Raw genomic sequence first — 18314 nt, 5'->3', positions numbered from 1 at the left:
AAATAAAACATCATATAACTCCAGTGTTTTAAAGTCCATAATCTTGGTGATAGTTTTTAATAACAGCTGACATTGAGCTTCTGATTGTATGAACGTCTGGCTGCTGTGAAACCAGAGCAGGAAAGCGTACAAAAACAATGTACCCAAGTAAAAGTTACCGGTGTAAAATGTTACTCCAAAATAAAAAGTACATCATTAAAATTATACTTTTAAGTAAAAGTAGCTTTTTCATGAGCAGAAGAAAGTTCTGCCTGAGGATTTCAGAAAGGAAATAAGAACATACAGGTCTCAAGCTGTTTAATTAAAGAAGAACCTTTATAAATAAAAATGTAACACGTCTCATTTAGTGCTCTTAAATTTAAACTAAAATATTTAGAGGTTGATTCTGTGACACGGAGCTGCTGTTTATAGCGTAACATTTTCTTCTAACTGTATTTTTCTGTGTTGTATTTGTTGATGCGTCTTGCCCAGGACTCACTTGAAAAACAGATTTTTAATCTTAATGACTTTATTTATCCTGGTAAAATAAAGGTTAAATAAAAAATTTGACAAAATACAACACATGATAGCACATCATCATGAATATTTGAGAGTTCTGTGTATTTAAATACACAAATACCTAGCATCTTCTGTCAGCCTGGCCATCTGGCATTTCTGACCATCATAACTGTCCAATATGTCCACTCTTCTTCCTGTCTAATACTTTTAAATAACTGACTCCAAACTAAGCACCTGGTCGCCAATACAGATTGGAATCACAAGCACCAGATATAACTGAAACAAGTTACATCAGTTGTTAAAATATAATTCAGGATGTTCACATGGTCATAGCATTGAACATAAACCAAACTAGTTGACATCATATGATAAAGCTGATGTCTTTCTAATACTTAGAAACTGGTCCCTTAAGTACAGTGAGGATTTTTTTTTTCTCAGAGTAACTTAAACTACGTTCAATGTGTTTTTCCAGCTCCTTTGTCTTCCAAATGATACAACATGGAATCTGATTATTAACCCAGCAGAAATGCTATTTTTTTCTGTTGTTTTTATTATGATTATTTTATTCGTTAGCGGGAGTTATTTTAAATGTAACTGAGTAAAATATTTTATTCAAAACAAACTCAAGTTAAAGTCAAAGTAAAATTTTTAGCTCCGTAAACAACTTTCAAAAGCACAAAGTACAGACAAGTTTTTCTTGGTTACTGTAGTGCAGGTGAATGTAACTAGTTACTTTCCACCCCTGAGTGAACCACATTGTCGGTAAAGTAAAAAGATTAAAACAGGAACAGCTTACTTGTGGTGCAGACATGAGCACATATGGTTGCTATGGGCAGCAGAGGCAGCAGCATCCAGCGAGTAAAACTCCAGATGAAAGCAGCTGAGGCTGCAGTGAAGGCAAATTAATGGAGATCAGCTTACAGTGGTCATATTTCATCAACTTATGCATCTTCAATAAAAGAAAAAGTGGGTGTAAATCTGCCACAGTCACTTTATGCTGGTGTCTTGGTACTTACATGCTTATTTAAGAAATTCTTTAATCTTTATGGCAGTGGTTCTTAAACTTTTTTGAGGTACCGAACCCACCAGTTTCATATGCGCATTCACTGAACCCTTCTGTAGTGATAACTAAAATATATATATTTTTTCCAAATTCAAGATATATGGGTGACCCCAAGATCACAAAGTCTTCTTAAAAGGTAGAGTCTCTGAGAACAGTTCTTCGAAATATARTCAGTGTTTTCAGYAAAGTTGAGCTGACTGTCCAGGAACGACCCAAGGTATTTAAAATCTGCCACAGTTTCAACAGGTTGGCCATCGAGAGAAACTGAAACCACTTTAAGGTCTTGTTTAGGTCATTTAATTTGCTCTACATTCTTAAGAGAATGAAAAATTAATAATAAATAATAATGACTTTGCCGTATTCTGATTTAGTAATGTAATTATATTAATTGTGTTACCACCCCCACGCCACTAGAGGCAGTAGGAATCCCGAAAAGATGCGACTAAGGAGCAGATTTAGATGTTCACCGAAAGCTACAGAATTTGGTTAAAACTGTGAGCTTTGCTGAAGTAATTAAAGACACAAGTTCAAATCCATGCTGAGTGGAGCTCCTTCAATCAGGGCTCCTCCGCAGCTCTGATTGGCTAAGCAATGTAACGTGATCCTCTGCAGCAAGTGATGGTAAAGCGGGGCGTCATCACGACTTTACACAAGTTTGTCTTTACCTCCGCGGCAGAGGCTCCGCCGAACCCCTGGGACCGACTCAACGAACCCCAGGGGTTGTGGTTAAGTGGTGGTTAAGTGGTTAAGAACCACTGCTCTATGGCAACCGTTCAGTTGTACAAAATGGCTGGGTGGACTTAGCTCTGCCTTCAAGGTACAGCTCCTCCTCAGTTTCCAAGTTTCAGAGCTTCCGCCTCACAGAGCAGCTCCCCCACTCAGCTCCTTCAGACTAGCCAGAAGCAATTAGCAAACACCTGGTGGAACTATATGTGACTGATCCATAAGGGCAGATCTATTCAGTCCAATTCTATGCTTTGTGTGAGATGATGCTTTCCTATATATTTTACATTATATTTAGAATTCCTAATTGCACTTTCTGAACCATTTGAAAGAAGGTTTGTTGCAGTTTATTTTTCTGTTTGACCAAGTTAGTCAACCTATTGTTTTCATCAGTTTCATTTTCTTCATCATTTATTTTACATTTACTGTTCTATTGCACTGACTGAAGAGATTACAGTTGGTTGTACATGTTTGCTCAACCTTCTGAAGCAGTTTGTGTGTTTTAGTGTGCAGTGCTGGTGCAAAGTTACCAAACACATTTGAAAATCACTACATTTATGTCTGTGTTTAAAAAAAAGAAAAACGTCTAAAGTCAGTTCAGCTGTTTTTCTGTATCGGCTCAGTATCGATATCTGTATCGGTGCCGGAAGTGAAAAAAATGTATTGGTTCAGCCCAACTTAGCAGGCTTTTAAAAATGATCATTACAGTGAACTAACTGGAAGTTATCTTTCACCAGATTGTCGCCTACAGCAACTAAAACAAACGCAACAATCATAGTTGGGCTTTCATTGGCTGTCGAGACGCTGTTTTTACTTACAGCTATGAAAATATCCTTCAGCCAGCTTGATGATGGTGTCGTTTCTGCTCAGTAGGCCGCACCAGTACACCCCCCCTGTGTAGCTCAGCTCCAGCAGCTCCACGGTGAAGGAGTGCAGGTCCTGGGTCACCCTCAGCTTGCCTCCATCAGCCAACTGGGAGCTGTTGCTGAAGGTGAGGCCTGTGCAGCACTCTGCAGAGCTCTGCCGGCACCAGACCCGCAGCAGGTTCTGCTGCTGGGCTTCATAGGGACATGTGAGCCTCTGCCAGAACACTGCTTCATTGCCACCTGCATGAACATTTGGAAATATACCAAACCAAAACAACTCGACCATGTAAAAATGTTTTACAATTCACTAAACTAAATTTTTAAAAGTGAAGAAAGTGGTTTTGACAACAAAATGATGTCTATAAATGCTCTCAATGAAGAAGTTGTATACACTCTTCAAGTTGTTTCAGTCAGAAACGTAGCACAGTAAAGACGTATGAAGCTCTGCAGTTGAACTAGCATTAATTTGTGAGATTGAGATTTAAACCAGCATCGCATATTTTTGGAAACTTACCTATTGCCAAAAGGAATACCAGGATTAAAGAATGCATTTTCCAAACACCGAGCAAAGCTGCACTTACATCGAATAAAATAAAAAGGCAATGTTTACCGGAAGAGGAGTCTTAAAAAAATGTGCCCAAGCTTCAGGAAATGTCTAACCACACAGAGGTTCCTATCTATAGCCTACATGCTGATTGGATGATTACTGCAACACAGCTAAAAGTCTCTGTAGATTTTGTATTTGGCCCCCCTTTTTTAAAAGAAAGCTCTTTTCTTTTTTGCACAATTTTGGAATGAGACGTCCTCATTTTCGATGGGCATTCTTTTCTTTTCTTTTGCTCGTTGTGATTCTTATTCTGGTGTCAGAAGTGACCCACTGAGGTTCCAGGTCAACTCACCTGTTTATCATCCTGCCCTCGCTTTGTACCAACCATCTGTTATTTGTGTGTTCCTTCTGTTTGTTCATCTTAACAAACCGTTTTGTTTCATGTAGTTTTAGCTTTTGCATATCAGTTTACTTCTGTATGCAGTTGAGATTTTTTCATAAATTATTAATATACATAAATCTCCAATTATATATTAATTGATTGAGTTTAATTACATACACATTTTTTAAAATTTTGTATTAAACCCAAACTAGACTATTTCAGTTCAAATCCCATTTGGATTGGGGTGATATGAAATATGTTAGATTAGGATTATCAAACTGTAATTAACCTCCTAATAAATTTTTTATTTATTTATTTTTTATTTTACTGGATTCTAAACCCCACTTTATCTTACAGCGAATGTACAATGAAGACAAAACGTCCTTCTAAGGCAAAGGTTAGTCTTTTCAATCCAGAGAGCCATTTTTGGCCCTGGGTCAGCTAAATGAAATGTGTCTAAAACTGCAAAACCTGAAAGACCTATAAATATATAGCTTTTTTTTTTTAAAGTCAGACTTTGTTCTATTTGTTTGATCTTGTTATCTAAAAGTAATCTTTTTATTACATTTATCCTTAAAACAAGTTCTCTATTATTTTTAAACAAAGTTTTCTTTTTAATAGAGCCATTCTGAAGATCTGAAGTAGATACATGTGACCCCAGAACTGCAGGTTACAGATCCCCGTACTAGAAAATGGATTAAGCATAGCAGATAATCCATTTAAGTTAGAATGATGTATGCGAAACAAACAGCAGCGGCCCTACAGTATACCTTCACAGTGGATACTCATTTCAGACTCTTATTTTGAAAAGCTAGCCAAAGTCAGTACCGACGGTTTTCATTGGCTGTTTCTTCAGCGAATGACGCGAGTTGTTGTTTGGGAGCTTTTTCTTCCCCACGTGAGTTTGTGGAGCCTGGAAGCTAGCAGCCAGCATCATGGTGAGTTAAAAACAACATTGGCTTTTATTAGGAAATTGTCGCAGTTTGAGCTGATAATGACGGCCGCTTTGGGACCGCCTTGACATGGTTGGCTTTAGAGTCTGTAGCCTCCCTGGTGCTTGGAGCTGAAGGCAGGAGGATACAGCTCTCCATAAACACTGCCAGGGTTCAGAGGCTTTAAATGGGCTAGAGATCAACATTTAAAACGTCCGTACGATGACCTGTGGAATTATAAAGTTTAGATTAAAACAGGACAGGAACTGAAACAAGTGCTGCTTGTTTCATCCTATATCTGTTTCTAACTTTTCCTGCGTTTCCCCTCTTGTTCTATGATCTGTTCTCACCATTCTGAATGTTTTTTGCTTCTTGCTCTTTTCACCACAGCCTCTGTCTGTTTTTCCGTGTTGTTGCTTTCCCCCCGCAAACTGGTAGATCTGCTTCAGTGTCTCCCCAGCTGACCCACCACTTCCTGCCCTGTCCACAAGGCCCAGTCTCCTGCTGCTTTTCTGTCCCAGGCTGTGCTTTATGAAAGTGGTTTAGTTGGCTGGTGTTCAGGGTACCTGTGCAGTATGGAAAAGTATGGTTGTTGATTAATGTATTATTCACATCACAAGAAAAAACTGAAATTTGTATTTCCTCACTTTATTATGTCATATTGTCTAAATGCTGAATTAATCTGTCACCATCTGAACTTACATTACAACAGACATTTCTTGTTTAAGGTCAGTTAGAATGATACAAATTATTTCCATTTGCTAAATGCCAGAAAACTTAGTGAGAATATTTTTTAGATATTTTTACCTTAACGCGATTTGTTCCAATATAATAAATGCTGATTGTTCCTAATGGCTTACTGACTAATTGGTCTGTGTAATTGAAATAATTTCAAGGTTGGTTTATATTTTAAGCAATAAACAAAGTTATTAAATTGGGGTATTTTTTCTTAAATTAGTGTTTGTTTTGTTCTCAGACCAGTCAGTTGTATACAGTGTATGTAATGGACATTTCAAAACATAAAAATGGGTTTTATTTTAGTTTACTTTGTCCCTGCTGTAGAATGTGCAATATTTTTTACAAGACATTAAAGGCAGTAATACATGATATATTATATTAATGCTTTTTTTTTAGTTCATTTGTATTGCTTTTATCTCTAAAGTGTGGTGCTGGAAAATTTTGAAAACTAACCTTGAAAGTGTTTGAATTTTACTGTGGGAAAAGTGGGAAAACCATGTCCTTAGTAGGAGTGTGTGCCTTGAGTCTGAAAAGCTCTGTCTGCTTTTCTGTGTTTTCCTGCTGTGTGACGGTGAGGCAGCTCCGTCGAGAGGTGAGGCTGAGGCGGGAGTACCTGTACAGGAAGGCCCAGGAGGACCGGCTCCAAACGATAGAGGAGAAGAAACTGAAGCTGAAGGACGCACTCGACAGTGAGGCAGCACGACAACACAGATCGCCTTTTTCCTCATGCATTTTGCATGAGTGGTTAACACTAGGAGCTGTCCAACCACAAATATCCCTGTAACACAGGTATTTATTTGTTCTTGACCACAGAAAACTCTCCCCTTCCGCCCGACGTCCGCAGAGAAGCCCTGGGGCTGCAAAAGCTGGTGGAGTACGATGACGAAGGGGCAGAAGGTAAGTGAGGCTGGAAGCTGACTGCTCGCTGTGTTCCTCCCCGTGTCCCTCTCAGCTCATGTAACCGTCGGCTTTTTTGCGTTCAGGCGTCAGCTCTCACATGGACGACGAGTATAAATGGGCCGGAGTGGAGGACCCCAAACTGATGGTGACCACGTCCAGAGACCCGAGCTCCAGACTCAAAATGTTTGCCAAGGTGCTGATGTGGTTTCAGATTAGATGATGTAGAGCACATGTAAACACACTGTGATCATTACTGTCTGCCTCTCCCTGCAGGCAGCTCTGCATGCTGATTCCCATCATGCAGTGCTGAGGTGACAGCCTTGCGCTCTGGCATCTGTAGTTGATCTATTATTAGGGCAGTCAACATTAATGCATACAATTAATCTAAAAAGTTTTAACGCATTACTATTACATAATGCAGATTAATCACATTACCTATTTTGACCTAACAGTCTCTCTCACAGAGGGTTACTTAGGCCCAGTCCCAGTACGCTTAAAGGACACCTTTGTGTCCTTTAAATGTGCGTTTCCACTGAAGGGTTCAAGTGCGTAGTGTGTTCTGATTCTAGGGACTGGTCTTTAGCCCCGCCGCCTCTGCGCCCTTGATCCACACTTTGGTTAAGTCAGCACCCAGGCCAAATAAATTCTTAGTGCCAAAAGAATTATTGAAAATTTAAAAAAAAAACTGTTGGATAAAACCAACGTAGTATGAGCGAATGATGAATTATCCGTCCTCTGAAGCACAACTAGTTTGTAGTTAACATTTCTAAATTGTGCTTAAGCAAAATGACTTCATTTAAACCTTCCTGAATATGAAAACTGAAATGTTTGGATTGAGAAATTTCCTTAAACATTTTTTGAAAAATTTGCATTTCTACATTTTAAGCTTATAAAGTCAAGCATATACATTACTCATGATTAATCACTGTACTAAAGTGTTATTGTGATAAATGACTGTGTTGTTGTTTTGAGACCATTTTTATGTAATATAGTGATAATTACATAATAATGCAAGTTCACCCTCTCATAAACTAATAAACTTTAATTTGTTTAAAAACCATGAAAACTGGAACTGGAGGATATTTTCAATATCCAAAATAAAACACGACAACCAAACCATAAGAAATAAAAGTTTATAAAAACCTTTTTATTTCATTTTTCAACAGCGAATGACGGGAGTTGTTGTTTGGGAGCACACACAACCAAAACCATAATTAAAATGGATTATGACGTATCTGTATTATTCGATTAATTGATTAGTTTATTGCATGTTATTTATAGAGGGATGTAAAATGTGGATTTCTGGATATGTATGCTTTATGAACTGTTTCCATATTTTGTCACATGACAACCACAAGCTGTGTATTTGACTGATGTGATTTGTCTGGTGTGCATTTGTGTGTTGTGCCTTCAGCAGGCAGCTCTTTGCAGCAGCAGTTTTTCTCCAATCCTGAACTCGCTCAGGCTCTGATTGTCTCTGTGAATATAATCCCACCAATAATTATCTCTTTCTTTAGGTAGAAACTTTGCAAACTACTTTGAATAACAAACTGAGTTTACTGTACCGTTTGATAACTGGGATCAGGTGGAATGCGTGTAATTGGAGTGAAATGATTAAGAGCCTCGAGACGACATTTGTTGTGAATTGGCACTAACAAACTGAATTGAATTTGTTTATCACAAATGTGTTTGTAATGTGGCAAAATGTGAAAGGTGAACATGTCTAAATACTTTTTCAGGACATTTTAATTTTCTAGCAGATGCATGGAAATACTTGCTACTTTCAAACTGAACATTTCCAGTCGAATGCTTTTGCAAGGTGCTGTGTGTTGCATTGTGAGGTTTGACAGAACAGATATCGACAGAAGACTGACTGACCTCAGTGCGATTGTAGCTTTCTGTAAAGTGTGAAATGTTGCAGAGATCAGTGAGTAACATCCCTCCATGCTGTCTGTAGGAGGTAAAGCTGATGTTTCCTGGAGCCCAGCGGATGAACAGAGGAAACCATGATGTGGCGGCGCTGGTGCGGGCCTGTAAAGCCAACAACGTATCAGACCTGGTCATTGTACATGAAACCAGAGGACAGCCAGGTAGGCAGGCTGACATTAGCCTTTGTTCCTAGATGCTTCCTGTTGTTTTAACCAAGTGAACCTGGAACTAATAATGAATAAAGTCCTTCAGATTTTTCTGTCACTGTTTTAAAACAAAACGATCAATGATGGAAAGCATCCTGCTAACACAACTCCTGAAATTTGCTGTGTGCCCCCCAAGTGTCTGCTGTGGAGGGACAGAAATTCATGCTTTTTGAGTAGCTAATCTTTTGAATAATGCACAGATCTAGCATTATCTGTGCTCTAAAGTTATGGAGACTTTAGAGCTCATCTGGTGCAGCTGAACCAGCGTTCAGAGAGTCTTATCAGCTTCTGATCACTTCTGTTGGAGAAATGTTCCCTGATTTTGAAACTTTGGCTGAAGTGCTGTTTGTAATTCTGATCTCCAGAACAACATAAAAACCCTGAGACATTTGATTAGAAGCAGGTGTGCTATTGAGGTCCATGCTTACCAAGATGAAGGAGTAGGACCGGAGTTCATATTCAGTCATACGTGGTTACTGGGCCACAGCCAGTGGTTTTTGTCAGTGTTTGAAAAAAAAAGACATTTATTCATCTGCTTGATGTGTGATGACACGATGTGGATTCTCTGTTCATCTTTTTGAATTTTAATTAAACCAAATGAAAATGAAATTAAATATGTCATTAATATCACGGCATATTTTATTTTAATATATAAATTGACAAGATATTTTTGACGCCATCAGTCAAAATGATGGACAATGACAAAAATATAGTGAAACTGAATTCTGTCCTTATGTTAGTTGATATATTTATTATAAAGACCTACAGATAACCAACTTGTGTATTTTACCATCAACATGTAAATATATTCTGTGTCCTATTTGCATCCTTACCAGCGTTTAACCGATTGGATGTTATGTGATGCTGAAATGATGGTAGAGAAAACCGGACTGTGACAGCAGAGCTTTAGGCATATGACTAAAATGTGTCTAGATAAAACATGTCAAAACTTTCCTACTTTAAGTCAATTTGCCAGAAAACAAAAATCTTTTCAGGGCGTTCATGGACTAAAAATAAGTTCATGTTACATATATTTTTTAAGCTTCCCTGTGGGTCATATTTTAATCTCTTCTTAATAATATGTGGTTGTTTTGAGCGATGCACGTTTCCGCGGCAGGGCATCCAGGCACGCTCTTCTCGGCATAACACCAGTTCGCAACCTGATGTGTGTCTGCACTGCTGTGACTGACAGCCTCGGAACATGACAGGAGGGGTCCAGGATGGATCTGTCTTTTCCACATTGAAACTGCAGTCTGTGGGAGTTTCAACCAGGCAGAAACTATCCCAGTCACCTGCAGGAATTGTTAAAAGAGACCTGAACTCAGCTGTCCTGAGCAGGTCAGGCCACCGGGAAATATCCTAGAGCGCCTGATGGCCGACCCACGCTGTGTTTAAGTGTTTAGCAGATTAACTATTTTCAGGATGCTACAATACACAATATTTCTTGTCTAACTCAGCATGTCTGCATCTATTAGAGAGACTTGTGTTATATGACTGACATCTGATGGATCTGCTGGATGTTCCTGTATGGTTACAGATGGCCTGGTTATTTGCCACCTACCGTTTGGACCCACAGCTTATTTCACGCTCTACAATGTGGTGATGAGGCACGATGTTCCCAACATTGGCACCATGTCTGAGGCCTACCCCCACCTCATTTTTCACAACTTCACCTCACGCCTCGGCAAAAGGGTGAGCGCCGAGTGTGTGCAGACTTTGGGGATATTGTCTTACATCTCTTGTTTGTGCATAAAACTAATTAATTGTTCTTGTGCAGGTGTCGAATATCTTGAAGTATCTGTTCCCAGTCCCCAAAGACGACAGCAGGCGTGTCATCACCTTCGCCAACCAGGAGGACTTTATCTCTTTCAGGTCAGTGCCRTGGAAAACATTATGGAAAGTAAAATACAGCAAATAAATAGACAAATCAGAGTTTTTTCTTTTCTTTCAGGCATCACACCTATAAGAAAACCGACCACAAGAACGTAGAGCTGACAGAAGTAGGACCTCGGTTTGAAATGAAATGTAAGTATTGGTGGCTGAGTCTGATGCAGAAACAGCAAACGGTACCGGTTAGCTGGTTTTTAGCAGATACACCAGCATTCTTTGAAACTCCACACTATCTCCTAAGGTCTCAATAAAATATCTGACTAGTTCAGCTAAATGGCTTCATGTTAAACTAGAGCTAAATCTTCTCTCTCAGGGAGAAAACAGTGGAGACGTTTAAAGCAGAATTAGATTGTAAAACCGTTTCCCAAATGTTGAACATCTCACAGAGCTCCGTCAAGAATAAATAAGGACAAAACTAGTTCTAGTAAGTGTCTCCTTAGCGTGTCATTTTGACAAAATGTTTGGACACCTCTCGTTTAGATCAGAGCATATCCATGAGTTAGAATGGCCTAGGCAAAACACAGGCCTAATTCAAATCAACAAACTGCAGCACAGTTTGAAAACTGATGTGTTCAGATGCTCTCAAAAATCAAASTCTTTCCCAAAGGAAAAGGAGAACCTGCAAAGTACTGAACAAGGAAGCTGAAAACAAATACAAGCCACACTTTTCAGGTTTTCATGCATCATTTTTCTCACAAATATCCCCTATTGTGTTGGTTTATTACATAAAATCCCAAGGAAATACATTGAAGACTGTTATTGTAAAGTGATGAAAAGCTGGAATGGATTGTGAAAGGTTTTGCCAGCTCTATGTTCCTTTGGGTTTTTCTGGGTTTTAGAGGCTAATGTTAACAATGGCCACTCATTTGGACAGAACATCCCTAATATTTACCAGATTGTTTTTGTGCTACCATAACTTTAGCATTAATTGGACTGTTATTGTCTTTAATAAAACATCTGAACATCCAGACCAGAATTAATGGAAAATGATCCAGAATGTAAATCACTGGAAGGAAATCCTAAAAAGGGTCATTATTTCTTTCTTACGGGGGCAGGATACGGTACGGTGAAAATGATTTCCTCTTTATGGCTTTCTTCTGTTCTGGCATTTTTGTCACATTTTAATGCTCAATTTCACACACTTTAATTGCTCCCAGCCTGTAGAAACAGTATTGTTACAAGTTCATCTCTTTATCTGTTTAGTGTACATGATCAAGCTAGGTACCCTGGAGAACGAGAGCACAGCAGAGGTCGAGTGGCGTCATCACCCCTACACACACACAGCTAAGAAAAGGAAGTTCCTCAGCGTGCAGTGAGACCAGAGACATGAATGAATGAACCGGCTACACCATCTTCACRGATCTTCAGTTCCATTTTGGGTTTAGAATATTATGATTCATACCTTGTTAGAGCAATCTGATATAAGTAAAGACATGACCATCAGTTATAGATTTTTGTCATATATATTGAAAGCTCCGTTAAATTGAGCATTTCTTTCAGGCATCCCGTTTGGTTAGATCCTTTGTGGTTTGTACTTTGCATTTATTCCTTTTCTAAATAAAATATGTATCATTTGTGTCGTCTTGTTTTATTTGACCTGTGATGGGAAAATAACTACGTTTATTAAAATAATTATTTAATCATTTTATTATTGTTAAAATGTAATGGCATATGCCTACCTTGATATCTTGCGCTCTAAAATGAGTAGTGTCAGTAATCCACTGACAGCACCCACCTACCACATGCCAAGCCTGCGATTGTCCAATGAAAAAAACGCGACCAAATGAACCAGCCAATGGGGACGGAGCATTATGGTAGKTTTTCCGCTTTCCTCGAACTTCTTGACAGATTCGACTTCAGATTGAGAGCATTCAAGATGGCTGCTACAGGTAAGAGTTGAACTTTTCTACGCTAATTGTTTGGGAACACCGCAGAGTGAAGCGGTCTCGGTGTTACAGTCGGGATTATATCCCGGCAGCGGTTCTGTGGTGTTTTAAGGTCGTCTGTTAGAAAAGTGTTAGGAGGAGAGCAGAGCAGAAGTGAGTAGCAGACTTGACGCCGTGGTAAACCCCCCACAGGTTGGCTAACATTAGCTGACTAGAACTAGCATCAAAGTGAGCTAGTCACTGAGGGAGAGGATAATCTCACTCAGCACAGCATTTAGCTTGTTAGCTTGTTGCTCGAATTTAGAGGAGTCGGCCAGTCCTATAACTTTGTTTCGCAAACCTAGTGGTGCCGAAATTAACGTTTTCGTTTTTATTGTAAAACCACTTTAAAAGTTATTGGATGGTTAGCTAAACTAGGCTGACTGACGCCCCCGAGAGAAACATGGCCTCCCTAGTCCCTAAACTGGAAATGTCAGAGCTGCATAGCAGGAGGATTCCATGCTAACGTCAGCTAGCATTAGCATCTTTTCACAACTAGAGTTGCTTTTAAACAGTGATTTTAAGGCTTATTCTGGAGGATTTCCTTCCGTGTTGTTTAGGTGAGCTTCTGGGAGTTAGTCCAACTCTCAGCTGTACTCATGTTCTCTTGTCACACAGATCTAAGCTGTCGTTGACACCGGTGTTTTTCACTTAGTCACACTTCAAAGTCTGAAAACAAATGTATCCTAAAAGCCGAGACTGATTACGACTCTCACAAGTTGCTAACTAAGAACCGGCGTGATGCATAGACTACACTAACATGTTATGGCTTATATGAAAATGAGCCAAAATGTTAAAGCTTCTGTTGAACATGAGCTCTCGGGAGACAAATTGTCATCGTTATGCAAATGCTCCGTTTGGCCAGTTTTGTTTAGCTCACAGCGTTTTTATTACTAATAAACTGTTATTAGTTACTGATGGGGAGATGTAGGTGGAGATGCAGGTGGAGATGCTGTAGAATAATAATAATCAGTAATAACCCCTCAGGGGGTTAATCGTGCTTGTCAGTCAAGAGCAGACCTGCCGTTTTAAGTAGATGCCGCACACGCAGTTCAAAAATATAAAATTCACCTAAATGTTCTAAGTACAATAAACAAAATGCAAAATATGTGACCAGCGCATGGCAATAATGTATTTCTGATGTGGATATGTAAGGTGTCATATGACATAAAAAAAAAAACTATCAAAAGTTAAAAAGTAAAAAGCAAAATGTACTAAAGACATCAAATATAAAGCAATACATGATAGGAAGAGTACATTGTTTATTGTTGTGATATAATCATAGATTTATGCTATAAAATGCCGATACAGTTTTCTTTTTAGTGCTAACAAATATTAGTTTGCTTTAAGGAAATGATTTCTAAACAAATCTAGAAAAGTCATCAAGGTCAAAGGACAGATTCATTTATGCAGATAAAATGAAASTATAAAAATAATCCAGGAAGTCTCCTTTACCAGATGGAGCTCATAAATGTTTTTCTTAAAAAGAAATTTTGCACACCTGGAAAAAACAAATTCAACAATATAATTTTTTTTTCCACAACAGCAYTTTGGAATTTATGTGCGCTGTGGCCAACTTAAACTATGACAGAAAACTTATCAKATTTACTGTTCAGTTCTGAATGGTTACRTTAGAATAGAATGTGTGTTTTCAGGACTCTTACTGATAATTGTGAGGCTTGTCTATTGGAAATATCTACATTTTTTTCAATATTTTTCACAATTACAGTTTCTAGCAGGTTGTCAGTGTTAACATTTCATCCAGTGTGAGCTTTACAGAGCCACCCAGATGGGTAAATATGATGTTGCACAGGGTCTGAATTCCTCAAACATGAAATAATATATGCCTTTTATTTATTGCATTCAATTTTTCTATACTGCATGATTGCAATGACCATTCAATATATTGTGCAGATGAGAAAATGCAGRACTGTACAATTTAAGAAAATCTCACAATTGTTTTATTATTTCCAATTGTTAACGATATCAGTAATTATGTTTGCCTCAGTTTGCCTCATCTGGTCTTCCAGCTCTCTTCTAGATCCTCAGCATCTACGTCACTTGTGGACATTTACTCCACCCAATAGGCTTAATATGACGCCTTTATACCATCCAATAATATTGCATTGCAATCAGTCCTTTGAGGTATTATTTGTGCACTGATGTTGTCATGACAATATATTCAGGATTGTTTAACCCTAAACAGCGACGTCACACGATGTGTGAGAGGCAAATCCATCACACTGTGACCAGCAGAGTTAGTAAACGTCCACTCTGATGATCAGCTGTCAGGATTTCATGGAGAACAGAGCTTCTTCCATTGGTTGTAYTTCCTCACTGCCTTTTTAAACACCTCAGCGATGATCAACATGTCTTCCCACCATAACTCCATCACCAGACAGTGTTGCTTCCAGGGGGACCTGCTGGCTCTTRCATACAGTTTTAGCTTGTTTCCTGCCTTGGTCAAGTGTAAAATTAACYGATTCTGGTTGGCAGCAGATTTCTTAATAATAATAATAATCAATTTTGTTTATAATGCCCTTTATTTGTCCGTGTTGATGATTGTAACTACTATCAGGTGTGAAAAAAAACCTTAATTTATTTTCATAAAGATTGAGAACTACATGTTGGGAAAGTGATTTTTTTAACCACATTTGTGGATCTTAATCCATCATTGAAAATTCATCAGGCTTCAGAATAGCATAAGGTTGTATATATTTAGTTATGAAACATTGAATATGTTGGTTATGACTCTTGGTCTATATGACTCTTCACTGAAAACTAAGAACTGTGTCAAGTAGAAGTTGTAGCTACTCACTCTTCTGATATTTTGCTCCTTGGAAATGCTCAGTGGTAAAATAGAAAGTCAGGACATTTCTGTCCACTTCTCTTCTTTTAATCATGCCTTCATGATGGAAAAAAAAGAGCTCAGATGGAACAACTGGAAATATTGTTTGCTGAAATAATCTCTGTCCACCGCTGTGTTACCAAAACAAGACTTGTGCTGGCGTATCTCTGACAGCTGCTGGCCACGTATTGAACATGCACTGAACTAAACGGTACACATTTCCTGACACACAGGCATATACGTACATGTTTATCTTTGTAATTGTTACATAAAGTTTGGATGTATTTTTTTTTTTCCCAGTTCTATTTTATCACCTTTGTTGAACTTGGCTGGTTATCACCACCAAGTTTCTGTTTGAAAACCTCTTTTTACACAATTTAATGAGAACCATATAGAAGAGTGTAAAGCAGCCCTGTCCCTCCCCCACCTGTTGCTGTTTACTACTGGTCAGCTGGCTGAAAGAAAACTACACTCCTGTTTTAAACAGAGCTTTTGCATTTTATCTCAATTTTATGCTGTAAAATCRCTCGTAATTTTGCATCAGATGTTCTTAAATATTTGGTTATTGTCTAACTTTTAACATCCATTGTTTTTGCCAGTACAATTCAATAATTTTTTAAAAATGTATTTGATTAATTTCTTTTTCTTGGTAAACAGAAATCAGTGCATTGTAGTTTATCTGAGATAGGGTAGGGTGGTCAATCAATAAAAAATATTTAAATCATCCGTAGTTAAACTGTGATGAATTGAAAATTTTTAAAAACCTTTTTAATGTTTGTAAAAACGTTAATGTGGACAGCATATGGTGATGATGTATTTCTGCGTATGGACAGCCTAATTAAGATACATTTGAAGTAACAYAGGATTAACATCTCAACTTGTCAACTTGATAACACTAGAATTAATTAAATGAATTAAGTTGACTTCCTAACAGTGTTAAAATGTCTTCAGTCTAACGGAGAGAATCATGCAGAAACCCTGGTTCTGTCCAGCAGCTCAYTGCAGCCTTTTAACCAGTTCAGATCTCCTGAATATTTCAAAATATTCCTGATAATCTGGGTTTTAGATTAAATATCAAAATCAACATTCTGCTTGTAATAACCTTTTGGGTATGTTTCAGCAGCAGGGAATTTAAAGCAGCTACATTATGCTAAACTTTGGGTTTTACATTTTTGTGAAGCTAAAATATAAAACTAATGTTCGCAGTAGTTGCATCTAAACTGAAGTGTGTGTGTGTGTGTGTGTGTGTTGCAGGTCCAAAGTAACAGCCTTTCCCACAGCCCCCTGTGCATGCAGCTCTCTTAAGGTTGCAGCATCCTCAGTTGTGTGCCCCCCCACCCCCGGTCCTCCTGCTTCTCACCATGTCCTCCACCTCCTCGTACTCGTCGTCGGGGGAGACCAGCCCGGAGGATGTACCCCGTGGTGGTGGCGGCACCATCCGAGTCTACCTCCCCAACAAGCAGAGGACGGTGGTGAGTTGACTGGCTCTGCTCTGACTTTAATCTACTTTATTCAAATCAGTGCATTATTCAAGTTTTTTTTATTATGCTAGCTTTATTTAGTAAATGAGGAGTGAAAATATGCTGAATGGTGTTGGGGTGGCTGCTGCCAGTCACATTTCTGTGGAACAAGTGATGTGTTTGTTGAAAGTGTGATTAGTCACACAGAAGTCGACATCTTTCACAACATTACAGTGAGTAAGCTAGTGGGCAGCTGGTGTCAGATGTCACAGATGGTGCCTGGAGCTGTCCTCCATTTCTCTTACATGCAGATAGCAATTTATTCTTTTCATCCTTTAGCTGCAGTGTCCTGACACAGCATCTTTATGGTCTCATTAGTACCCGTTATTCTTGTTTTCCCCATCYGTCTTTAAGTTAGCCAGGCAGGRCCTCACATCTTAACATGCTGTTTTGTATTTTAGCCTCCAGAGGTGGGATCACAACTAKGGGTGCACCAGTAATTCGGCCCCGATTTCCTTAATTTTGGGAGATCAGTGATTAGCCAACGCTTWCATGTGAAGCTGATCTTTTCCGCTGATCTGATCTATCTTAGCAAAGATCGAAACATCAGCCACTGTCCTCTTCTGCTCTGCTGTGAGAGAGATTTGACTGACCGACCAGCCCACCAAGACRAACAATAATCACCCCACTCATGCCAACTCAGCAACTTTCTTGCTATATTTAGCAATATTTCATACAAAAAAATCAGTATTGGCCAAAATTTGATTGAGCAGAGCCTTCAGCGATTGGCCAGAAAACTGCAATCGGTGTGCCCCTAAACAACTTCATAACTCAAAAGTTAACAGCTATGGTGTGAAACTTTATCTACATGTCWTCAGGGAATGTTCAAACAGAAACTTTTCATTACATTTTTATGTTGCATTAGCTGTTTTTATAGCAGTAGTTAGTTTTGTTTCTAGGTTTGTTCATCATATTGGTTCAGTTGCTCATAAATGCTAGACCTAGTTTCTTTACCAGAGAGTGAACTTCACTCTTTACCTCTTAGCACCAGTATGAATCTCCCATTTTATTCTGAGTTTCTGTGAAGTACTCACAGTCCAGACAGTTTGACTTCACACATCACATCTTTTCCTCAGTATCCCTGCAAACATTCAAAATATCAGCTTAAAATGACCATGTTAGATTGTGAGGGATTAGAAAATACTGACGATCTTCTAAAAACAGAGAAATTGTGAAATTGTCTATGAAGTCCAGCTCTATGCTCTTTGACTATGTTCAYACTGAAGCCTGAAGTGAGCCAAATCAGGTTTTTTTGCCCTTATACAACCTCTATTTTCATGACAATCCGAACAACACAGATCGGATTTTTACACTTGGTCACTTGGATATGTGGTCCTAAATCTGATG

The 18314-nt window shown here is 38.6% G+C and overlaps 2 protein-coding genes across 2 annotated transcripts in view; both read left to right on the top strand.

Annotated features, from left to right (window-relative positions):
• Positions 1–4932: 4932 nt before the first annotated feature.
• On the top strand, positions 4933–12250 carry imp4 (IMP U3 small nucleolar ribonucleoprotein 4). The gene is made up of 9 exons (XM_008417341.1): positions 4933–5017; positions 6330–6438; positions 6563–6646; positions 6733–6842; positions 8607–8739; positions 10322–10476; positions 10562–10656; positions 10736–10809; positions 11878–12250. The coding sequence occupies exons 1-9, from the start codon at positions 5015–5017 to the stop codon at positions 11988–11990; spliced, it is 876 nt and encodes a 291-aa protein (XP_008415563.1). The 5' UTR covers positions 4933–5014; the 3' UTR covers positions 11991–12250.
• Positions 12251–12458: 208 nt separating this feature from the next.
• The window catches only part of araf (A-Raf proto-oncogene, serine/threonine kinase), a 25026-nt gene continuing 19170 nt past the window's right edge, over positions 12459–18314 (top strand). Inside the window, exons 1-2 of the mRNA XM_008417342.2 lie at positions 12459–12563; positions 16702–16919. Of these exons, the coding sequence (XP_008415564.1) occupies positions 16809–16919 (111 nt within the window). The 5' untranslated portion in view covers positions 12459–12563; positions 16702–16808. The remainder of the gene's footprint in view (positions 12564–16701; positions 16920–18314) is intronic.

This window comes from Poecilia reticulata, linkage group LG9 (genome assembly GCF_000633615.1).
Source record: "Poecilia reticulata strain Guanapo linkage group LG9, Guppy_female_1.0+MT, whole genome shotgun sequence".
NCBI classification, from domain to species: Eukaryota; Metazoa; Chordata; class Actinopteri; order Cyprinodontiformes; family Poeciliidae; genus Poecilia; species Poecilia reticulata.
This window is presented reverse-complemented; position numbering and strand designations above follow the sequence as displayed.

What these genes read in the sequence shown, in the direction of transcription:
- imp4 (XM_008417341.1), top strand. An exon ending in CGATGACGAAGGGGCAGAAG is followed by an intron (nt 6,647 to 6,732) that starts GTAAGTGAGGCT and finishes TTTTGCGTTCAG; the next exon opens with GCGTCAGCTCTCACATGGAC. An exon ending in TGAAACCAGAGGACAGCCAG is followed by an intron (nt 8,740 to 10,321) that starts GTAGGCAGGCTG and finishes GTATGGTTACAG; the next exon opens with ATGGCCTGGTTATTTGCCAC.